General features: G+C 48.3%; 7 protein-coding genes across 7 annotated transcripts; 3 read left to right on the top strand and 4 right to left on the bottom strand.

The window, feature by feature from the left end:
* Positions 1-1,471: 1,471 nt before the first annotated feature.
* On the top strand, positions 1,472-2,870 carry F4813DRAFT_25594 (Rho type small GTPase). Its single transcript, XM_049240206.1, has 5 exons — positions 1,472-1,805; positions 1,861-1,888; positions 2,111-2,308; positions 2,388-2,522; positions 2,645-2,870. The coding sequence occupies exons 1-5, from the start codon at positions 1,738-1,740 to the stop codon at positions 2,798-2,800; spliced, it is 585 nt and encodes a 194-aa protein (XP_049101198.1). The 5' UTR covers positions 1,472-1,737; the 3' UTR covers positions 2,801-2,870.
* Positions 2,871-3,985: 1,115 nt separating this feature from the next.
* On the bottom strand, positions 3,986-5,386 carry F4813DRAFT_354280 (uncharacterized protein). Its single transcript, XM_049242736.1, has 2 exons — positions 4,542-5,386; positions 3,986-4,384 (listed from the first exon to the last, which is right to left on the bottom strand). The coding sequence occupies exons 1-2, from the start codon at positions 4,740-4,742 to the stop codon at positions 4,370-4,372; spliced, it is 216 nt and encodes a 71-aa protein (XP_049101197.1). The 5' UTR covers positions 4,743-5,386; the 3' UTR covers positions 3,986-4,369.
* An 869-nt stretch (positions 5,387-6,255) lies between these two features.
* Positions 6,256-8,709, bottom strand: F4813DRAFT_354275 (transmembrane amino acid transporter protein-domain-containing protein). Its single transcript, XM_049242735.1, has 3 exons — positions 7,624-8,709; positions 7,402-7,564; positions 6,256-7,320 (listed from the first exon to the last, which is right to left on the bottom strand). Exons 1-3 carry the CDS (start codon positions 8,536-8,538, stop codon positions 6,743-6,745), a joined length of 1,656 nt encoding a protein of 551 aa, XP_049101196.1. The 5' UTR covers positions 8,539-8,709; the 3' UTR covers positions 6,256-6,742.
* Positions 8,710-9,123: 414 nt separating this feature from the next.
* Positions 9,124-11,545, bottom strand: F4813DRAFT_25515 (acid protease). Its single transcript, XM_049240194.1, has 3 exons — positions 11,014-11,545; positions 9,863-10,955; positions 9,124-9,806 (listed from the first exon to the last, which is right to left on the bottom strand). The coding sequence occupies exons 1-3, from the start codon at positions 11,251-11,253 to the stop codon at positions 9,472-9,474; spliced, it is 1,668 nt and encodes a 555-aa protein (XP_049101195.1). The 5' UTR covers positions 11,254-11,545; the 3' UTR covers positions 9,124-9,471.
* A 1,667-nt stretch (positions 11,546-13,212) lies between these two features.
* Positions 13,213-14,886, bottom strand: F4813DRAFT_25578 (protein prenylyltransferase). Its single transcript, XM_049240199.1, has one exon. The coding sequence runs from the start codon at positions 14,664-14,666 to the stop codon at positions 13,653-13,655; it is 1,014 nt and encodes a 337-aa protein (XP_049101194.1). The 5' UTR covers positions 14,667-14,886; the 3' UTR covers positions 13,213-13,652.
* A 1-nt stretch (position 14,887) lies between these two features.
* F4813DRAFT_25579 (CHD5-like protein-domain-containing protein) lies at positions 14,888-16,347 on the top strand. The gene is made up of 4 exons (XM_049240200.1): positions 14,888-15,048; positions 15,103-15,202; positions 15,263-15,449; positions 15,524-16,347. Exons 2-4 carry the CDS (start codon positions 15,116-15,118, stop codon positions 15,895-15,897), a joined length of 648 nt encoding a protein of 215 aa, XP_049101193.1. The 5' UTR covers positions 14,888-15,048; positions 15,103-15,115; the 3' UTR covers positions 15,898-16,347.
* A 475-nt stretch (positions 16,348-16,822) lies between these two features.
* On the top strand, positions 16,823-17,997 carry F4813DRAFT_387935 (uncharacterized protein; the record flags this gene model as incomplete). Its single annotated transcript, XM_049246626.1, has 2 exons — positions 16,823-16,842; positions 16,950-17,997. 2 exons carry the CDS (start codon positions 16,823-16,825, stop codon positions 17,995-17,997), a joined length of 1,068 nt encoding a protein of 355 aa, XP_049101192.1.
* Positions 17,998-19,939: the final 1,942 nt, after the last annotated feature.

Raw genomic sequence — 19,939 nt, 5'->3', positions numbered from 1 at the left:
ATCTAAGCCACAACTGCTCAGCTGAAGAGCGCGGATCAGCGAAGGGCTATTGCGACGTTTAGTCGGTGAAGAAAGACGCAAGCTCCTTTCCCAGCTTTGTCTAGTGTACTATGTATGTATGTATGTACCTATGTAGCTCGCAACGCTCGGTAGGGGAGTTTGACTCAAACGTGCCTAACCTAGCTTGGTCTCTAATTTTTTTTTCTGGGAGCCGATCTGCCGGCAACATCCCCCGATCCTCCATTTTTGAAAGCGTGAACTTATGTATGTATGAAATCCATACAGTAATACATTAATACTCCAAGTATTAAAAGTATTGAACTTCAGATGTTCAATATCAACACTTCTGAGTCAGCATATGTCCAACTTATCAAACTTATCATAAGCCTTAGTGGTTTTATATTTGTGAGATATGACTGTATGTATGAGAAAGCCGTGCCGTCTGTTTCTCGTAGTGTGTGATATACCTACCTATGACTTTTGCTGCGCCCGAATGCTACATTTGCCTTTTATCCACCTCGATGACCTCAGTAGCTCAGTAGTATCTCCGAGGACCTTTTCGACGCAGGTAGATAGGTAAGTCTTCGCATTGGATTGTATCTATGTTAGTAGATCAATACATACATGATATTGTAGGTTAGAGAATTGCTTACGTATAAGTGAGTCTCATATGTAGCATAGCAATAGCATGGCATACATACATAGCATGAGCTTCAAATGCAGGACGCTGCGCACAGGCCCGCTAAGAACAGTCCATAGTCCACATGCATGGAATATCTTCAATGCTGTAAGACGGTGTCGTGGCTTGGTACAAGGACCTTAGGTACCTTAACCAGTCTTGAATGGTGTGTGTTTTGGTGGGTTGCCTCCTCGAGATCCGAGGCGCAAGGGCCAAAGGACTTTTTAGGGACGACTCATAAGGACGACGCATTATGTACCTCCCAAGGTCATAGGGCACATGATGGATGCATGTACAAATAAGTACTTTCGGATTGGGGATTGGGACGGAAAGTGGAAAGCAAAAGCCGGCCAGTCAGGCCAGTCAGGCCAGTCAGGCCAGTGCGAGAGCAGAAACGGGCATATGGAAATGTATTGTACAATGAGTACCTACCTACAGTACCTACGCAGTGCTGGGTACCTCTTTGCATGTATTTGTATTTGTACGCATTTGTTTTTGTTTTTCAAGGACTTAGCAGAGTTTTAGCAGTGTAAGCCACTAAGGACGACCACCAAAACCTGCCTACAAAACCCTTAACTATTGAACAAGCCCCACTAAACCCTGTCCTTTTTGTCTTGTGCCTCTCTGTGCTAGGTAGGTTGTCCCCAATTGTCCCTTATTTGGTGATTTGACCCGCTACTTCCTGTTGCTTTGGCGCTGGTGCTGCTACCTGGTCTACCTGGTTATGTTAGGTACCTGGAGCAAAAGTTACCTACGTTATGTACTGTAGTGCCTGCCTGCCTTATCCTACCTTGCTGGTGCTACCGCTATCAATTGAGCAACGACCTTCCAATCTTCCAACCTTTCCTCCTTCTCACATTCTCCATCTCTAATCTCCTCCATCTTCTTTCATCATCCAAACCTCCAAGGGAGAAACCATAACGAACAATCTCGAGGATTCATTCCATCAAGACTTTTGACCTCTCTTTTCTCTTCTTGCATATTCTCTCAAATACCCTTGAGCAAAGCCCGTTCCTTTTCTCTGCCCCCCCTAAATCCGACCATCTTCTTCCCCAAACATGGCTGAGCTCCGCCGAAAGCTGGTCATCGTCGGTGACGGTGCCTGTGGTAAAACTTGTTTATTGATGTACGTCGCTTATCAAAACAAACCCGTCTCTGCCATCGTGCTAATTCAACTATAGCGTTTTCTCCAAGGGAACGTTCCCTGAGGTAAGAGAATAGCTGCCTCGTCATCACCATTGCCTTTCCTCCTTCTATTCAACATCCGCCCGCGTCATACCGAAACAAAGGGTTGTCGGTCTCGTCAATCCATCCTCCGAGCTATTGCCTCGTCGCCCATTGATGCAATCATAAGCATCTATCGCGTCCCAATAAATAATCAATAGGCTGCTGTGCACAATGCTGACAAACTGTCCTTTTATTTTTGAATAGGTCTATGTCCCTACCGTTTTCGAGAACTACGTCGCCGATGTCGAGGTTGATGGAAAGCACGTCGAGTTAGCCTTATGGGATACGGCTGGTCAGGAAGACTACGACCGTCTTCGACCTTTGTCCTACCCTGACTCTCACGTTATCCTAATCTGCTTTGCTGTCGACTCGCCCGATTCTCTGGACAACGTTCAGGAGAAGGTTAGCATTCCCGCATCTCATACCGGTTGTCTCATGCTTCCTAGATAAGCAATTTATTGACACGTGCTCTATTCGATAGTGGATTTCTGAAGTCCTTCACTTCTGCCAAGGCCTGCCTATCATCCTCGTTGGCTGCAAGAAGGATCTGCGCTACGACGCAAAGACAATTGAGGAGCTCCGCAAGACTAGCCAGAAGCCTGTCTCCCCTGAGGAGGTAAGTTATCATTATCATCGCAAGCTCATTATTTAACCTCGGTGTTTGGAAACACGTGGGATATCTATCTCCGAGCTCAGCTTGACTCTTTGTTTGATTTGTAACCGCTAATATTGCTACAGGGTGAGGACATTCGCAAGAAGATTGGTGCTTACAAGTACCTTGAGTGCTCAGCCAAGACGAATGAAGGTGTCCGAGAAGTTTTCGAGCACGCTACTCGCGCGGCTCTGCTGTCTCGCAAAAGCCAGAAGAAGCACTCCAAGTGCTTAGTCCTTTAAGAAATGTACAACATCTTTATGATACCTTCGACATACCGTCATGATCCATCATCGTCCTAGGTTCGTCTCACGGACGAGATATACAGATGAATAAGGGTTTTGGACGGACTGGGGAGGGTTGGACCGCCTGTGCGTCCTAATCTCGACTGGAGTTTGATTCGTCCTCCCGTTTTAACTGCTTCGAAGGGCGTGCAACTCAGGTCAACTCTTGCGTGTCTCCCATATTACAAAGGGAGTATATTGGTGACGGGGTAGCGGGTATCGTTGTATTTGAATTCCCATGGTTCGAGAAAGGGGGGATGGGCAATGTATTGCCGTTAGAGAGATGTGGGTGGTGTGTTGTGCGTGTGGTATGTGTGTCAAGATTGGCGAGACAACCCCAGAGAATACGGCTATATCATAAATCTTCTCCTTTTTACTGCTCTTGGTAATTCCCGCGTCAGGCCAACCGGGAGACGGACATTTGTTGCGCAGGGGCTACTCTTTCTACCTGTCTTTTTTTCCCAATCATACTCCTTACTAATCGTCATGCCCTGCCTGGTTCTCCACATGCGTCTTGTAACTGTTGTGCTGCCGTTCGTAGATTATTGGTCCTAGGAGGCTTGTGATGTTCCATGGACGACTGAAGTTGTAGGACTACGCCCACGAGGTTTTATAGTACTAGCCTTGACCTGTAGCCTGTAGTAAATGAGGGACAGTATGGACTAATTCAAGATGCTCATAATAGTATAATAGGATACAACAGTGGTATGTTGTGATATTTGAAAGGGATACTTATCGATGTACTCGGCACATGGTTTCATCATGAGGTCGGAATGTTATCTACTGGTGCTGTTCACGATAACACAGTAGACATGTGATTGTTGCTTACTTCTACTACATAGCATATCCGTCCAATAGGGGAGGCAGGAGTAGAGTCCGTGGGCACTTGGGTATTTCATGCACACTACGCCCTGACATGAATTTAAGGGCTTATGGTAATAGGCAGGTAAGATTGGTAGTAAGTTAGTTTGCTTTGCCGTAGAGGCCGAAGTAAAATACTCGCCAACGTGTGCTTCCGTCTCTCTTTCTTTCTGGATCTGGATCTGGATCTGTATCTGTATTTGTATTTGTATCTGACCGCCTCGCCCTTTCAGAATAACACACTCCTCTCGTTTGTTTAGTCCGGTTCGTCTGACTGACTGCATTAGAAAGAAGAAAACCTGTCGAGCCCGCCCGCCGTCCTTGCCCCTATTCTGATGCCGTCGTAAATTAAAAAAGAAGAGAGGAAAAAAAAAAAGGGGGGGGGAGACCGGTTCTGGACCCCGTGTCGCCCTGGAACATCTCATTGTACAGCAAACTCCTTCCTTCCCCTTTGACCTTGGCCTTGCCCTGCCCTGCTCTGCCCTGCCCCCCTATCTACGCCGAATACCGGTGGAAAAAGAAACGAAACGAGTGGTCTAGTAGGTTGGGACGGGATAGGGCGGGGCGGGGTGGTCGGTGGCATTGCGGCGCCGCGGAAACTCCCTTAGCCCCTCCTCCCCCTTGGGTACTCCTACGTCTTCATGGATGGAGATGCGGTGGTTGTGTTTACACGGGGCAGGTCTGGAGATGGTGTTTGTTAGCTTGGGGTTCGAAGCTTGAGTTGGGATGCGAAGGGGGGGGGGGGGGGCTAAAAGGGTAGTACTAATATGCGTATACATGTCTGTCTGTGTGTGTATATACGCATGAGGGTTGTGAGAAAGAAAGAGCTTCGACTTACGGCACCGCAGGAATCGCACTTCTTGGTGTCGCCGTTGAAGGTGACACCGCACTTGGGGCAAGATGAGGCGTGCATTTTGGCTGGTGGAGGAGGAGCGGATACGTCCTTGGTGATATAATGGGCGAGTATGGATCTGTTTGCTACGTTGCTGTTAGCTGGGTCTTGGCTGGTATGTTGGATAAGGGGGGAGTAGGTAAGCATATAAAGCTAAGCTAAGCTAAGCTCGGCTCTGTCTCGCGCCTTACGACGAGGAGGGACGGAGATGCCTAGGCAGATATATATGTAGATAGGCATGTATGTATAGATGTGCAAGACAGGCGGGTAGACAAGGTAGAGAGGTTGGTATGACGACAGTTGATCCTTAGGCGCTTGCTGGCCTTGAGGGTCGATGAGTCGTCACGCAGCACGAAAGGGGGGACGAGGGCAAGTAGGTAGTGTTATACTCACGACAGATGGGGATATGGAAAGCTGATGGTGGTAATTTGGTTTCAAGCTTCTCTTTTGACTGTGGCGTGATGGAACGGGTGACGAGTGACGAGTGACGAGCGACGGGTGGACTGGGTATTTAAGGCGGTGGATAAGAGGACAAAAAAGGGGACTAGCTGGATTATCGAAAGGGTCTCGTCTCTGGAGCTTTTATGTATAAGTTGGCAAGCGGGGTTCGGTGTGATCGGAGACAAGCATAGAGAAGGCTTACCTGTAGCTAACGCAGTGTGTATAAGCGTGTGATGTATAAGTGTGTAGTGTGTAGTGTGTAGTGTGTAGTTGTAGTTGTATACGATACTGTATGTATGTATGTATGTATGTATGTATGTATGTATGTATGTATGTATGTATGTATGTATATGTATGATTCCTGTTTCTGAATGCCATCTTTCTTTCGGTCTTCTCTTCTATCCCGTCCCGTCTTTGCCTTATCCCTACCCCTACCTGTCTAGCTACATACGTACACCCTATCACACGCTAGATATTACACTCCGAGCATCATATGAACATATCACCTATCTACATAGAAGATCGTGACTAGTTAGCCAAGTCACGGGTCACGGATCCTGCTCGACGTGGGAGCCAGTGGGAGCCAGTGGGAGCCTTCCTAATGGGGAGCGGCATCGATAGGTCAGCTGCTTGCTCTCCGCGCGGGTTACTAGAGTTGGGGTAGCGCGTAAGCTATAAGCCGTACGTGGAGGAGGAAAAGAGAGATGGAGAATAGAGAAAAGAGATCGATGTGCTGCTATACGGTAACGGAATTCGCCTAGGACTAATAGACTTGAACGTTTGCTGGTGTGTAAGATATGCGATATATTATGTACATACTAGGAAACATACTGTGTATGTTAGGTATATATATGTATATGTATAATTATAGGTATAGGTATAGTTATAGTATATATGTATTGTAAGATATGTGGTGTATAAGAGATGTGTATGTGTGTATGTGTATGTGTATGCGTTGGCGTGGGTAAAACGGCTTCGGCCTTGTCTTAAAGTGGTTCTTTGCATCGACCCGTCCAGCCATCCCAGCCATCCCAGCCATCCAGACGCCGACTTACTATCTAATCAATCGTGCATGTGCTCATCCATCAATCCATCTGTGACTGGCCTAGAAAGTAAACTGCAAAGTGCCGCGTTAAACCCAGCTAAACCAGCTGAACCAACCAAAACACATCGTCCCGCGATAAGCGATATATACAACCCACCCACCCATACACACATACACACACGCACACGCACACACGCATACCACCCCCCCTCCTACTACTATTCCATGTCTAGGTATGTATGTGCACCTGCAGGACAACCGAGGTGGAGAGCTGCACATAGGCGCATCCCCCTCCACGCCCTAGAGCCTGGAACACCCTCAAATCATAATAAACTCCTCCGTCTGGTACGGCTGCCGTCGGTGGCGTTGCCCGATGATTCAACCACCATCGCGCGACCGTTTCGATGCCGACTGGGGGGACTGGCGTTATTAAATAGCGGGCTGCTGTATGCAATATGCAGTTTGCCTCTCTTTACTCCAAGCCCCAAAGGAGCTTCGCATTACGTGTATGAATAATATACAAGGCCAAGGACGAGGCCAAGGTCAAATCCCATAGCCTTAGACGCACTGGGATGGTTCGCCCCCGCCTGCGAAAAAAAGAAAAAAAGATATAAGTCAGCTCAAGTACGGATAAAGACGGGTAGCCACGTCGGCAGCTAAACTAACCTTTGATCATCTTGCCAATGGCTTGGAACATGCTGATAACCATGACCGAACACCCAAACGCCACGATGCCCATGGCGACGTACGTCTTCCACGACCTTGAACTCAACTTGATATAACACAGCGGCGGCAAGATATACGCCAGCGCGCAGGCGCTCGTCGCACCAACGAGTTCGAATACGACCCCGAGATTGCACGTCAGCAGACTTAGCATCATGGCCGAGACGACCAATGCAGAGCTGAAGATCAGGTGCAGGTTCATATTGAAAGGCTCGTTAGGAAACCAATAGTTCATCATGACCTCCCGACAGACGAACGCCTCTAGCGGTAGCGTCGTGAGCATGTTCAACCCGAAACAAAGCCGCGCGATCGTCACCATCGTATTATCGGCCGGGAAGTTGTTCAGCACGTTTCCGAGCGTCTTATCTCCGAAGGTAAGGAAGCCTGCGAGGGCCATAGTCATACACGCCAGCATGGAGATGCCCGTAGAGTAGTGAGTCACCTTTGCAAACCGGTCTATTGTTGGTGTCTTTAGGGAGCCGTATATTAGGAGAGAATTATGTTGACAGACGAATGCTATGTAGCTTTCGTTAGCTAGGTACCTTGTAAATGCTCCGTTTGTTTGAAATGAAAACTTGATTGACGAAGCGCACATACCAAAAGAAATAACGCCAACAGCCTGAAATATGCCATCATTTATCGTGAGTAACGGCAAGGTAAAAGAGCCGCGGTTTTCCGCGGGAGTAAGAACGCTTTGGACGACGACGGTAACTAAGATGACACCCATGCTGATCAAAGCGAATGTGCTTGCTTTGGCGAGCTATCGTCATTTTTAGCCGGTCGATCAGACTGATTTCCCTCACACTGTAACGGGCTTACCTTTGCAATATCTCTATATAACGTCAACGGGTAACTTATTCCAAGTATGAAGAAACAAATAACCGCTCTGCGGTCTGCGAGGAGCCATAACACGGGTGTGCTGCTCAAGCCCGGCCATATCGTGCGTAGAACCTGTGGTATCGAATCGCCAACAATGATTCCAAAGGCAACCATGCCGCCGAACGCGAAAGCCCATTGCGCAACGCTTATGGCAACCAGTCCCGGTTTGCCAAAGCAGTGCTCGACTGTGCCCTGAAAGCTGTTCGCGCCGCTTAGTTTACTGTTGATGACGATCAGACGAATGGTCCAGTCGACGATGATGGTTAGACTGATAAGCAATACGATGCCCGCCACTAGACCGGCGTCCTTGAATGCGTAGGGCTGTCCGATAATGCCGGCGCCTATAATACTATTCGCCATATTCATAAACGCAGAGCGCATCCCAGATTTGGGCCTCGTCCGTTCTCGTTCGGCCCACTCGTGGACGTCATCGTCGAGGCTGTTGGCTAGGGTCACAGAGGGAGCTTCGATGTCGGTTAGCAAGGGGTGCCTTGATGTTGAATCGTCGTAGGTAGGGCTATCGGGGTCGACAATGTCGAAGTAATCAACGGGTGAGGCTGGACGATCATGGCCGTTCGCAGGAGGTGGAATATTAGTAGGTCTTAGATCAAACCGGACTCGATTAGGGGTTCTTGGAGTGCCCGGAGTGCGAATGGAACTAGGAGGAGCGTCGAGGTCACCGTTGTTTGGATATGCTATGATGTCGTTCTCGTTCTCGTCCTCTTCCTCGTCCTCATCTTCATCAGAAGCGGTTCCTGCTAGCAGACCATGCTGCTCTTCGTTTGCGGGAGCTTCGGTTGAATTCGTGCTGCGCGTTTGCTCTCTATTAGAGCTGTGAGTCGTGGCCTTGGCCATTGTGTTATCACGGCGGCATCCTTGCAAGGAAGAAATCGTATCCGTCCTCAATAACGGGCTGATTTTGTTAGTAGCGAATGCAGAATGCAATAGATGTGCTGGTAACGGATCTCAAGTTGAGCCGCGCCTCGTCGAGTCGAGGCCAGTGTCAATGAAACGATTACGGATTACGGATTACGGATTTCTTTCTTATCATCATGTGATAAAAGGTACGTACTGTACGTACTAGGTAGTATACCTTGAGGATGTACATACACTATGTACCCGTTATGTGCTAATGCAGGGGATTCTAATTGGTTCCAAAGCTTGTGAGCAAGACCCCTTATTCAGCCACTCCAAGTCCCTGTTGTCTGGGTCTATTATATGGGCCCTACCTTCCCTAAGCTTCAACTTTATGTATTAAGGTCGGTCCGATATTAAGTGCATGGTCAGGGACTTGTACCTAGGTACTATTACGTAGGTACATAGGTTAGGTCCCTGTTTCAACGTTTCGTTTCCTACCTACATGTAGGTACGTTTTGTTTCCTACATGTACGCAGCGACCATCTTCAGGAGAGAATTCTTAGGACGGCATCATTATCACATACAACGGCCTAGGTTACATAACAAATAGTGGCAGCTTCTAGAATTGAATTTTTCACTGTCTATTATATAATTATAAATATAATACCTAACAGCGTATTTTGGGGTTGTATGCCGGCGTTAGGCTGCTGACTCTTTCGTTCCTCACCCGCCCTGGGTATCAAATGATCGTATACTTTTCCTCTAACTACTAAAATATGCTCTTAGTTATGTAGGTATCCAAAAACCTAGTAACCCCTTTCTATCCAAATGGTACGTATGCCGTAATGAAGGATTGTCATCTGCTTTAGCAAAGCAGCCCGTAGTATATATGCAAATGCGAGACAATTAAGATCCCAAGATACCTCATGCCTACAAAATCATGCCCATTAATAGGATACACATCAAGGACGTATATACGCCCACTGCGCTTAACCTCACCCCCGAAGAGTCCGTGGTGGGCGTGCTGCCCGGTGCGGACTCTGTTGGCGAACTGCTCGTGCCCGAGCCTGCGGCTGCCGTACCTTCGGGAACGAGGCCAACCCCAGAACCGACTGAAGGAGAACCCGTTGGGCTGGAGCCATCTGATGTAGCCGTTGCGGTAGCCGATCCAAGAGTCGACGAACCACTTGGAGATGTTGTTGACGTTCCACTGGGGGTTGCACTGCTGCTGGTACTGCTGCTGGAAGCTGCCCTAGCGGCGAATCCTATGCTTTTAGTTAGTCTCGATCGATATACCCATAATATGCCTTTTCAAACTTACCGATTCGTTTTTGGTCCATATCGAACACGCTGTAGACATTCTTCAGGAACATATCTCCAACAAGCCAAGCGCCAGGTATAAATTCAAATCCATACACGCTGCCGAAGCAAGTTCCACCAGTATTAGGAGCAGTTATAAAGTCCCTTGAAGAGGCTGTGTAAGCCTTTCCAGAAAAAGAGAATGCGACTTCACCGTCGGTATCACACGGAACAGTATAGGTCTTGCCGTTGTCGATAGTCTTGGAACCAGGGATCAGCTTGTACAGAGCCGCAACATCGGCAGGGGGACCGAAAACAAAGGTGGTGCCGGTGTCGATATAGGCAAGTCTGCCCTTCACTCCAGCTGAGTTGCCACCAAACAGCACATCGTCCATCGGGATAGCCCAACTATCTTCAGACTGGAGGCCAGTGTATGATATGTCACCCGTGTACTTGGCCTTGTTCGGCGCACCAAAAGCCACCTCCCCGTCGTTAGTGCCATCCGCCTTCCTGTTCAACGCAATTCCAAACACATTGGCATCGATCAGCTTGGCGTCCTTGAGATGGGTAAGCCACGTGCCGTCGACCATGGACAGCCCCAAGATGCCCTCGAAGGGGAACTGGGAAAATTGGTCTGAAGTGATATTGGCAACGCCAAAGGGCATTGTCACCTCCAACCCCGCGATGCTGATACTGTCAGAGACAACGTGCCCACTCACTGCTCCGGAACCATACTCGACTGAGTAGCCTTCTTCGGTGTCCTTGTACGTTTTGGAATCATTTGGTCCGTATGTATTATGCTTGGCACATGCGGTAGTGACACAACCCGAGCCCATAACCCACGTTGTACTAGCACCAGTATCGACAAGCATGTACATCTTCTTCCCTTCAGAGCCAAAGGCAGCCTCGAGAAAGTACGAGTAGTCCGTCCCGTCCTGATCGATTCCCGCAGCGTTGCTGACCGAGGGCTTGACGGCGGGATCTACATGGTAGTTGTTGTCTCGATTACGCAGAGCTGGATCCTCAGATGTGGAACGAGTGGGCACATTGGACCCGTACTTAGCTGCTAGGCTCTGAGTAACTCTTGAGAGTTTGTCTGTGTGGCTGTCTCTGGACTATATAGAGCTACCTGTTAGCACATACCTAAACTTTGCGACCACGGGCTTAACATACAACTGTTTGTTTCGAGCTCATCTTAAATGTTACAAACCCAAGTTGCGGGTTGGAGTCGCTAGGAGCATCTCGCTTTAGATTGCCATGGGCTTTCGAATTAAACGTGACGAATCCAATGTTGTTGGGAGCCTCTCGGTTCTCTAAACTGTCATGGCTGTTGGACTTTTCGTCTGTAGGGAGACCCTGGACAAGAGCGGTACTCCATAGCAGGAGCTGCAGTGATAACTTGCTCTGATGCATGTTGAAGAGTTCTGCAACGCTCTCTCCCGACTCTAATGACCAAGTGCCTCGGTTTCCGGTCTGGGTCGGTTGCTGTAGTTGAACGATAGCAAATTACGCCGTCACATACATTCGGATCCAATACCGCGTAGCCGATTTAGGTAGAGAAAGCTTGCTAGAAGCGGAACCAAAATGCTATGGGGTCAATTGGGTCCTCAAAGTGGTATACTCTGGCGATTCACAGCTCAAGAGTACCAGACTCTCTGGTCTAGATATTATAGTATTAGATATTAAGAGAGTGTCGTTGATAAACCAGAGATCTAAGAAAAAAACAAATTGGCCGGGAAAGCCAGAAAGAGGAGGTTGTCCGTGGAGAGTAGATACAAGGCACGTAGGGTTTCGTAGGAGTATTCGATATGTCGATATGGATTCCAAAACAAGTGCGCCGCCGGGAGAAACACGATTGATAAATAAGACAAGTAGAGAATTCCAACCAGGCCGCCCCGGTCTATTTCAACGAAAAGAGTGTACACCAAAACGATCGGGTATGTGGCAGTGAAACAAAGACGACGACACACGCCAACAATAGAAAAAAGCAGATATCAGATGGCTGTGGAGAAGGTAAGAAAGTGTGAATACCCAGTGGAGGTCGGCAAAGACGGAGGAGGAAGGAAAGTTAACGATTCCAACGATCCCCCCCCTCAACCCCTGCAGTCATCAGGCCCAGTATCTTGGCCTTCCTGTTGGTTGGCTCTCTACATACATAGTAGTAGATGAGGATACATAGCGTTAGACTGCGGGATAGACTACGAGGTCTGGTACGTTGTTTGTTCGGCTGTCAGGTAGCCGAAGCTGTCCATTTCTTCCATTTCTCTCCGTATCTATCTCAAAATGATCAATCGGATTAGCACGAAGGCTCAAGGGAGAACCCCTGCTGGCCAGGGGCTAAGCAGAGATAGCGCCATTTGTGGGTGCACGGCTTTTAATCTACTTAAAGATGACCTTGGAATGTCATGCAGCTATGGCGTTGTCCAAGTACCTGTAAAGTAGTTTCTTATTATAGTGATCTGCTTAGGAAATTGGGTCTCCCTTTGAATTGGCTGATGATTGGTCCGTCTCTAATAGAGTCTTTTGTTTGCGGCGCAAAGCGGTCGTGAAGCTACGGTTTTTTTTTTTTGCAGCCTCGAGGCCTCTTTTCGATGTTTTGAGCTGTATCCCTTCTGGCTCTGCCACAACAGAATTAGAAGACTACCTCGTAAACGAGCATTCGAGTGCTTGAGTTGTTAGTAGCATAACTGGCGCCACTTGGTTGCTTGGCTTTTGGAAGAATGGCTGATAACAGAGCCTACAGTATGTAATATGTATGATACGACCTCGGCGATACATACAAACCCCATATTCTATACAACGCTTAAGGATAGACATAGATTGCTTGCAGGGATCCACCTCAGTGGCCCCATGTGGAGTTCGAACTAAATGGGTACTGATGAGCAGCCAAGAAGACGCTTGAGCCTGGAGATCCTTGACATAAGAAATCATATCCACGGATCGTGTCTTTGCTAATCTAGTATGTATTCAAATCTCATATTGGCCGTCAATTGAGGCCCACACGAGTTAACCAGGACGGTCAGGGTACTCAAGCGACCTAGCCTGGGGGGAGAATTTGATAAGGTACATACATAAGTCAAGATTACGTACGTCGGAATAGAAAATAGGTCTGAAATGTTTGGCGTCAAGGTGAGACTAGTTTTGGTCGACACGAGGCAACCGAGTCAGATGCAAATGTGGTAGAGGCCAGCGCTTGGCGTTACTAGCACCAAGCCGTCATTACAATTCTTATCGGCCGCTTAAAATTCCCGTAAGCTCAAGAGGCTTTCAGCCACTTCGTAGTATGGCGGTTGGAAACCCAGATCTCTGTCAACCCTTACAGGAGGATCGGATTTCGATCACGGCCAAGAAGTAACAGATTTCTGAGGTTGGCAGTTTGGTACCCAAAATGTAAGGTGACGGGATAATTATAGGACGAAGCGTCTTGTGCCGTCCACGTTGTAGCAGAACTAAGCCCCTGCGTCAGCCTACCACAAATTTTGGACCTATCAGGAGTCACGTCTTAGTTATTCGGTACGTACAAAGGCCTTCCTCAGCCGCCATCCGGATAAGCTATGTATGTGCAACTGATGAGCCTCAACTTGAAGCAGACGTCCATCCTCTTTCGTCCATTACGAGAAGGAGGTATGGAAGTAAGGGCGAGAAGGAAGCAAAGGGCATATAACATCTAGACTGGTCGTTTTAGTCACTTGGTTTTCTATTCTTAGGTGTTCGGTCGCCCAAGTAATGAGTTGCTGACAGCGTCAATACTGAGCCAACTATGTTTTTTCCTCCCAACGGCTGGCTGGTAGCTTTGCTGGACCAATTCAGACTCATTCCGCCATTTTGGACCCCGTTAGAGGGCGATACTTTTTGCACCAACGTTGTGCGCTATCCAGTGTTCTTCGCTGACTACTGCTCTCCGGCGTTGTGGAAGCGAGCCTCTTATTTACGGCCAAAAATGACTCGAATTGTTGGTCACTAATGAATTCCACCGTCGCTATGTCGCGCAGAAATGTCCAGACAGACTCGCTTATCCAGCGCAACGAGCTAGTGATATCAAGGACTTCTGTGAAAACGGAAGAATAGACTGTGCTGCGGGTTTCTTTGTCTTCAATCCTGCCAATGATATAGACGAGAAAACTCCAACTAGAAATATCGGTATGATTTTTCAAGCAGAACTCTTTAACATCAGTAACTATAGATTCAGCCAGTCCCGGATCACGATCCACTAAAAGCCGAGCGTGATGCCAGGCAGGATAGTTGCGAGGATGCCGGATTCCCGCTATCATGACAATATTCTTGATATCGTGCTGTAGGTCCACGACTACGCCGTGAATTGTATATAGGTGGAGTAACCAGCGACGATGTGACCAGAGGGTAGGTGATTTGGCATGCCGATACAGCCTTGACGTGAGAAGGCTGTCCACAAACTGCTTCTCTCGTCTTAATGCCAACTCATCTGCCTGGCCAGTTTCTAGTGACAATATGAGCAGTCGTTTCCGGGTATTAGCGGCTGTCAGATGTTCGGGGTCCATAAGCAGCAATACAGCTGTTGCAGCCATCACTTCGCTGCGGCTTACTGTACTCTCCTCATGATAAGCCTGCAGCAACTGGCGTGCAATGAAAAATGCTTGAACTAGCCTGAGCTTAGGAATTGCGACAGCCGTGCCATCTCTAAGGTAGTTGACCCCTGGTTGTAGAGGATGGCTTTTCCCAAGAAATTCGATCTCTAGCAATTCATTTCCCGGTAGCTTCGTGAGGATCGTAGAGATGTCGTTATACACCTCATTTGGATCATCAGCTTCTAAGTGAACTAGAAGATCTTTATCTAGCGAGCGGGACATTGCGAATGTGAGCCACTGTTAGCCAGCCATAGAATGGCTTCGTAGGGTAAAGGGGTATGTGGGTTATATGGTAACCATTTATGCAGCCTTAAATATCAAATACCATAGTACATAAGTAAATGATACCTAACTTAGTAAATTATTCCATAGTTCTAGAAGCTGGATACCAGGTGATACATACATAAGATGGGACAGCGAATATAAAATAAAAGTGGGAGGAGACGGACCTTGTGATCTTGGTAGTGGGGTAATATGCTTTAAGCAGATAATACTTATAAATCAATGTTTTGTCTTAGTAACGCATTTATCTAACCAGCATAAGTTTTAAGGCCACATATCGGATAGGCCACGAATTTAAAGCTTTCTAAGGTTACCTCTTTAGGTATTATGCCAAACTTGTCCGCTGTGACGTATCCTTCTAACACAAGCGAAGCAGTGCTCGAGACGAAATGATATCTGTACTGCTACTGGTATTCCTAGTCGAGCTCGGTGTTCACCTTGTGAACACTGTCGGCGCCGCGACAATAAATAATCTAGTAGGATAATTCTCCGAACATGCCAAGGTAGCATTATATCAATGGCTAACCGCGATATAGTTATGGAGCCTATATCTAGCTTTCCCGACCGAAATCTCAAAGCAGACGGCGGAAAAGAAGACGCTACAAAAGGAATATCTTACGATCCGCCGCGACCTGAATGCTACGAGCAGCCAGGACCAGTTTGCGAAATGGGCAAAGCTCCGACGGCAACATGATAAGCTGATGGAACAGCTGGAGAAGATGAGTTCGTTTCCCCCCAAGCATACGAGAGATGGATATGGATAATAGGAGAAGAAGTTGACCGATTTATGTTTCAAGAAACCTCGCACGAAAGCGCCAAATCAAGATTCGACAGTACCATCAACATTCTACGTTGGTTAGCGACATCGGGGTTGAAGTTCCTCCTCCCTTTCTGGTACGCAAAGCAGCCCATGTTCTGGCTCCCTCACGGCTGGTTCCCATACTACGCCGAGTGGATTTTGTCCTTCCCACGAGCCCCCGTAGGCAGCGTTAGTATCGCATCGTGGCAGGTAGCCTGTGCCGGGATAGTCTTGTTGGTGAGCGATACCGTTACGGCGATCCTGGGATTGGCACTAGGTGCAAACATCGCAGAGCAACAACCAGTCAAGGTGACCGTAGAGAAGGGTCCCATACCAAAATCACAAGGAGCAAAGGCTAAGAAGGATTCATGATTATCCGGGATACATAGAGGTTAGGTTAGGTTACGTTGCGTATGGGCTAGGTATTGCTTAATCGACTAATAGATATGGGATATGTCTCTCATCTAAAATTTGACGCAGAGTTTTTCATCGCAGAATGCTAGGAACTCTGTAACACGATTGAGATGACTCTTGGCAGAGTACTTTGGGTCGCTCTAGGCAGCATATTGACTCTGACGACCATGGAGGAAAAGATCGTTAAAGCTTCGAAAGTGCCATTAATAATAATACATCATGGTTCTCTTACCTTGAATCATCATATGAAGATGCAAGATTGAAGACATAGTCGTCCCGGTTACTCGCATCTTCTAAACCAATATAATAAACGATATACAGCATATATATATATATACCGCATCGTCTACTTCATAGGCCTAATCCTCAAATCCAGTTCAGATGCGCTCCTATAACTCGCATGTTCTGTATCAAAGAGAGTTGAGGAAAAGAAGAATACAAAATTTCTAAGTGCACCACAAAATTTGAAGAGAAATAAAGAAGTGGATACGAAGGCCACGGACCTATCAAAAGCTCACACTCACTAGGTACATAGGTACCTATAGTTCCTTATGTACACAGGTACATCGGGATGTATTGTCTGTCCTGATTGAATGCGTCATGTACAAGTACAAACACCTCCAGCTGTGACAACATACATCCATTCTTTAATAGTGTAGAGACACACTAACGTACCTAACCTAACCTAACACACTGACATCAAAGGCTGACTTGAGGTCCAGTTCATGTACATATCATCTGGCCAAGCTAGCCTTTTGAACAAACGAAATAGGTTCCTTTGATTTTATACAGAACTTCAGGTAGCTACCGCATATACATACATACTGGCGGAATGGTCAGGATATATCTAGGTTAGCTAACTAGCTGGAGAGCAAAAGACACAATGGCGATTCCCTGGGGAACGTGAGTTTACTTACCTACACTACCAGCCGAAAGAAAAGTTCCCTTATATAGGTTTCTGCTCTACCTCGCTCGGGATATAGAAGCTAATATTATACGCTTACCTTCAGGATAAAATCCCTCCTCATATTCTTCGGACCTATGCTCCTACCCAAGGCCGTAAGCTACTACCGCTCCGTCCGCAATGCGCCCCGCGCCGCCGGCGTCTCGATACAGCCGGTGCCGCCGCAAGCTCTCCGCGCCATCTTTGCGCTCGTCGTAGTCGGTCTCGTCCTGCTCTTCGGCGCCCTTCCGCTCTTCTCTCCCGAGAACGTCTTCGTGCGCACGCAGTCGCGCCTGCAGATCCCAACCGATGTGCTCTTCAACCGTCTCGCGTCTCTACGCCCCCTCTCCGTCGCCGACGACGCTCTGCGCGCGCGCTTCGTAAACCTCGAGTCGAGGCTGCTGTACCTACAATTCGGCCCCGAGGTCCTAGCCACCTGTCCCTTCTGCACCTCCGACGACCCCCGCTCCTACTTCTACTACGCCCTTCCCGCGCTCCTCGCGCCGCATCTCGTCAACCTCGTTCTCGCCTCCCTCGCAACCTCCGAGCTCATATCCGGGTCCTACGGCCCCGAGTGGCGCGCCACTGCCGCCGTAGCCAGCGGCCTCGGCGCCGCTCTCGATATATACCTCGCCAACTCGTACCACTACCAAGCGAACGCGCGAGCCACGCGCTTGGCCGACATCGACCCTTTCTTCTGGACCTCGCGCACGGCACGACACCTCGGGCTCGCCTCCCTCGACTTCCTCCTGGCTTACTTGCTGTACCTCTCCAGCACCAACCGAGCCTTCGTCGCCCCGCCGAGCGCCGCCGCACGTGTAGAGGCCGTGACGCGGCAACTGCAGGGGACGAAGGGACGGATGAATGCGGTGGGGATAGTTAAGAACACGGCGAACCGGGACGAGGAGCTACGGGCACGCAGCCAGGCGTACTGGCGCCACGAGGGTGTAGTGATGCAGGAAGTCATGGAGGAGCGCGAGGTAGTCGAGGGTGTGAATGATGCGCTACAGAATCGTATTGACATTGCCGATATTACGAGAGACGCTGATGCCTACGCATTGAACGTGCTGCCGAGGATGGAGGAAGCGGTTACGCCGGAGACCATTGTGGGATAGGTAGATGATGGGATAGCTTGCATAGATGGAGCCTCATAAATGGATAATACGGAATAGAATTCGGTTTAGACATCAATCTGAGTCTAGAGTGATATGAAGAATACGGAAGGTATGCGTATCTAAATTCAACAAAGCCTATCTGAGACCGACATGTCTATTCAGACTGGCTGGGTAGTAATTTCAGCATTATAGGTGGGTAAGCAGTTGATACGTATTAAGCAGCCGCCACTTGTTCGGAGAAAGAGTTGGGTATACGAAGGTGTAGCTGATAGCTAAGATCCAAATGATCCATTTGAATACCCTATCCTCCCCCCTAGGAACTAACTGGAGCTATTCCTTTGAACCGTAACCGTATCCGACAAACGCCATCAGATGCTGCATGGTATGCTATGTGCCTGTATCAAAGCTAGCCGCAGTCGAAACAGTAAAATGCATTGCAACGCAGATACACGGGTAGTATTTGCTACCTAATTAAGTACCTCGAGTATCTGGCCTCGTCGTGCCAGCTATACTCGACATGCTGCCCTTCCTTGATCCTCCTGCTTGCGATGCCTCTTCCACGCTCCGTTCTAAGAATCCGGCCCACAGGTCGGCAAGGGACTCTCTGCTGGCCGAAGTTGGTGTCATATCTGAAAAGAAGTCGGCGCTCAAAGACGGCGTACTGGGTGTTCTGTGGAACGGAGAGCTAGGGAGGCGGAGACTATTAGTAGAAGTTCCCGGCCTCGCCAGTCCGGCCTGTTCTCTCTGCTCGTCTGTCCAATTTAGGAGTCCTGCAATGATCTGGAGGATCTGGAACTTCTTGGGATCAGAACGGTCAAGGGCCAGGAACTGAAGGAAGTGGTTCGTAACAATTTGTCTACGTCAAGTTAGTAACCGTGATATATATATATATATATAGGGGTTAAGACAATAAGTTCCAACGAACCTATCGATGCTGTCCTCAGGCTTAGATTTCTTGAGGTATCGAAGAGCTTTCGTTAAGTGATCATTTAGGATGATAGCTTCATGTCTTAGCTTGCCAATGAGGAGGTTCTTCTCTTTAACCTCTTTCTCGAAGGGCGCAGTTCGTTCCAACTCCTTTTGTAACGATTCTTTAACCTTTTCTGCTTCAGTTGCTCTTGTGTCCGCCTCTTGAACGAGCCTCTTGAGCGCCTGAAGTTGCTCCTCGGATGTCTCAACCATCTCACGCAATTCTTTCTTGCGGGCCTCCTGGATTTCTTGAAGTGCCCTCTGGAGACTATCAACAGCTTGAGACTGGCTATCCCGCTCTGTTATAATTCGCTCGTAGCTTTCTCTTAGTGTTGATAGTTGCTCTTCTAGGGCGGCAGCTTTCTCGGATAGGTTCTCTCTGATTGATCGTTCCTCTATGGCCAATACTTCCCAGTCGCCCATCGCATCCTTAGCCACCTCCGCTTCTTCTCTTAAGTGTTGTATCTGCCGCGTCAGGTCCTCCTTTTCCTTTAATGAGTTGTGTTGAGAAAGGTTGTTTCTGCTGCGGAGGCTAGACAGTTCTCTTGTCGCATCTTGCAATTCGGTCTTGAGCTTTTCGATCTCATCTTCAAAACTTTGTGCACCCTTTTGAAGCTCCTCATTTTGTCCCTCTAACTCTTCAATACGTTGATTTGCTTCTTCTAATTCTTCCTTTCCTCTTGCTAATCTGGTACCAACGTTCTCTTTGATCTTTTCGACCCTGGCCACGAGCGTTTGGTATTGCTCCTCAACCTGCTCCTTCGCGGCTTCGGATTCTTCCAAGTCTGATTTAAGCTGAGCTGTTTCTTGGACGTGGGTCTCTTGTATGGCTTCGAGCTGTTTTCGCAGTTGCTCTACCTCTGCTCTTAAAGCCTCACGCTCTTGTGTTATAGCGTCTAGCCGGGCGCTTCTGTCTGTGGATTCGGTTGTTTCATTCGCGACTGATTCGTGGGCAGGGTGTCCATTGGTCGTA

This window comes from Daldinia decipiens (assembly GCF_022478715.1).
Source record: "Daldinia decipiens strain CBS 113046 unplaced genomic scaffold F4813scaffold_10, whole genome shotgun sequence".
Lineage (NCBI taxonomy): Eukaryota > Fungi > Ascomycota > Sordariomycetes > Xylariales > Hypoxylaceae > Daldinia > Daldinia decipiens.
Note: the sequence above shows the minus strand (reverse complement) of the source record. Positions and strands in the feature narration are given on the sequence as shown.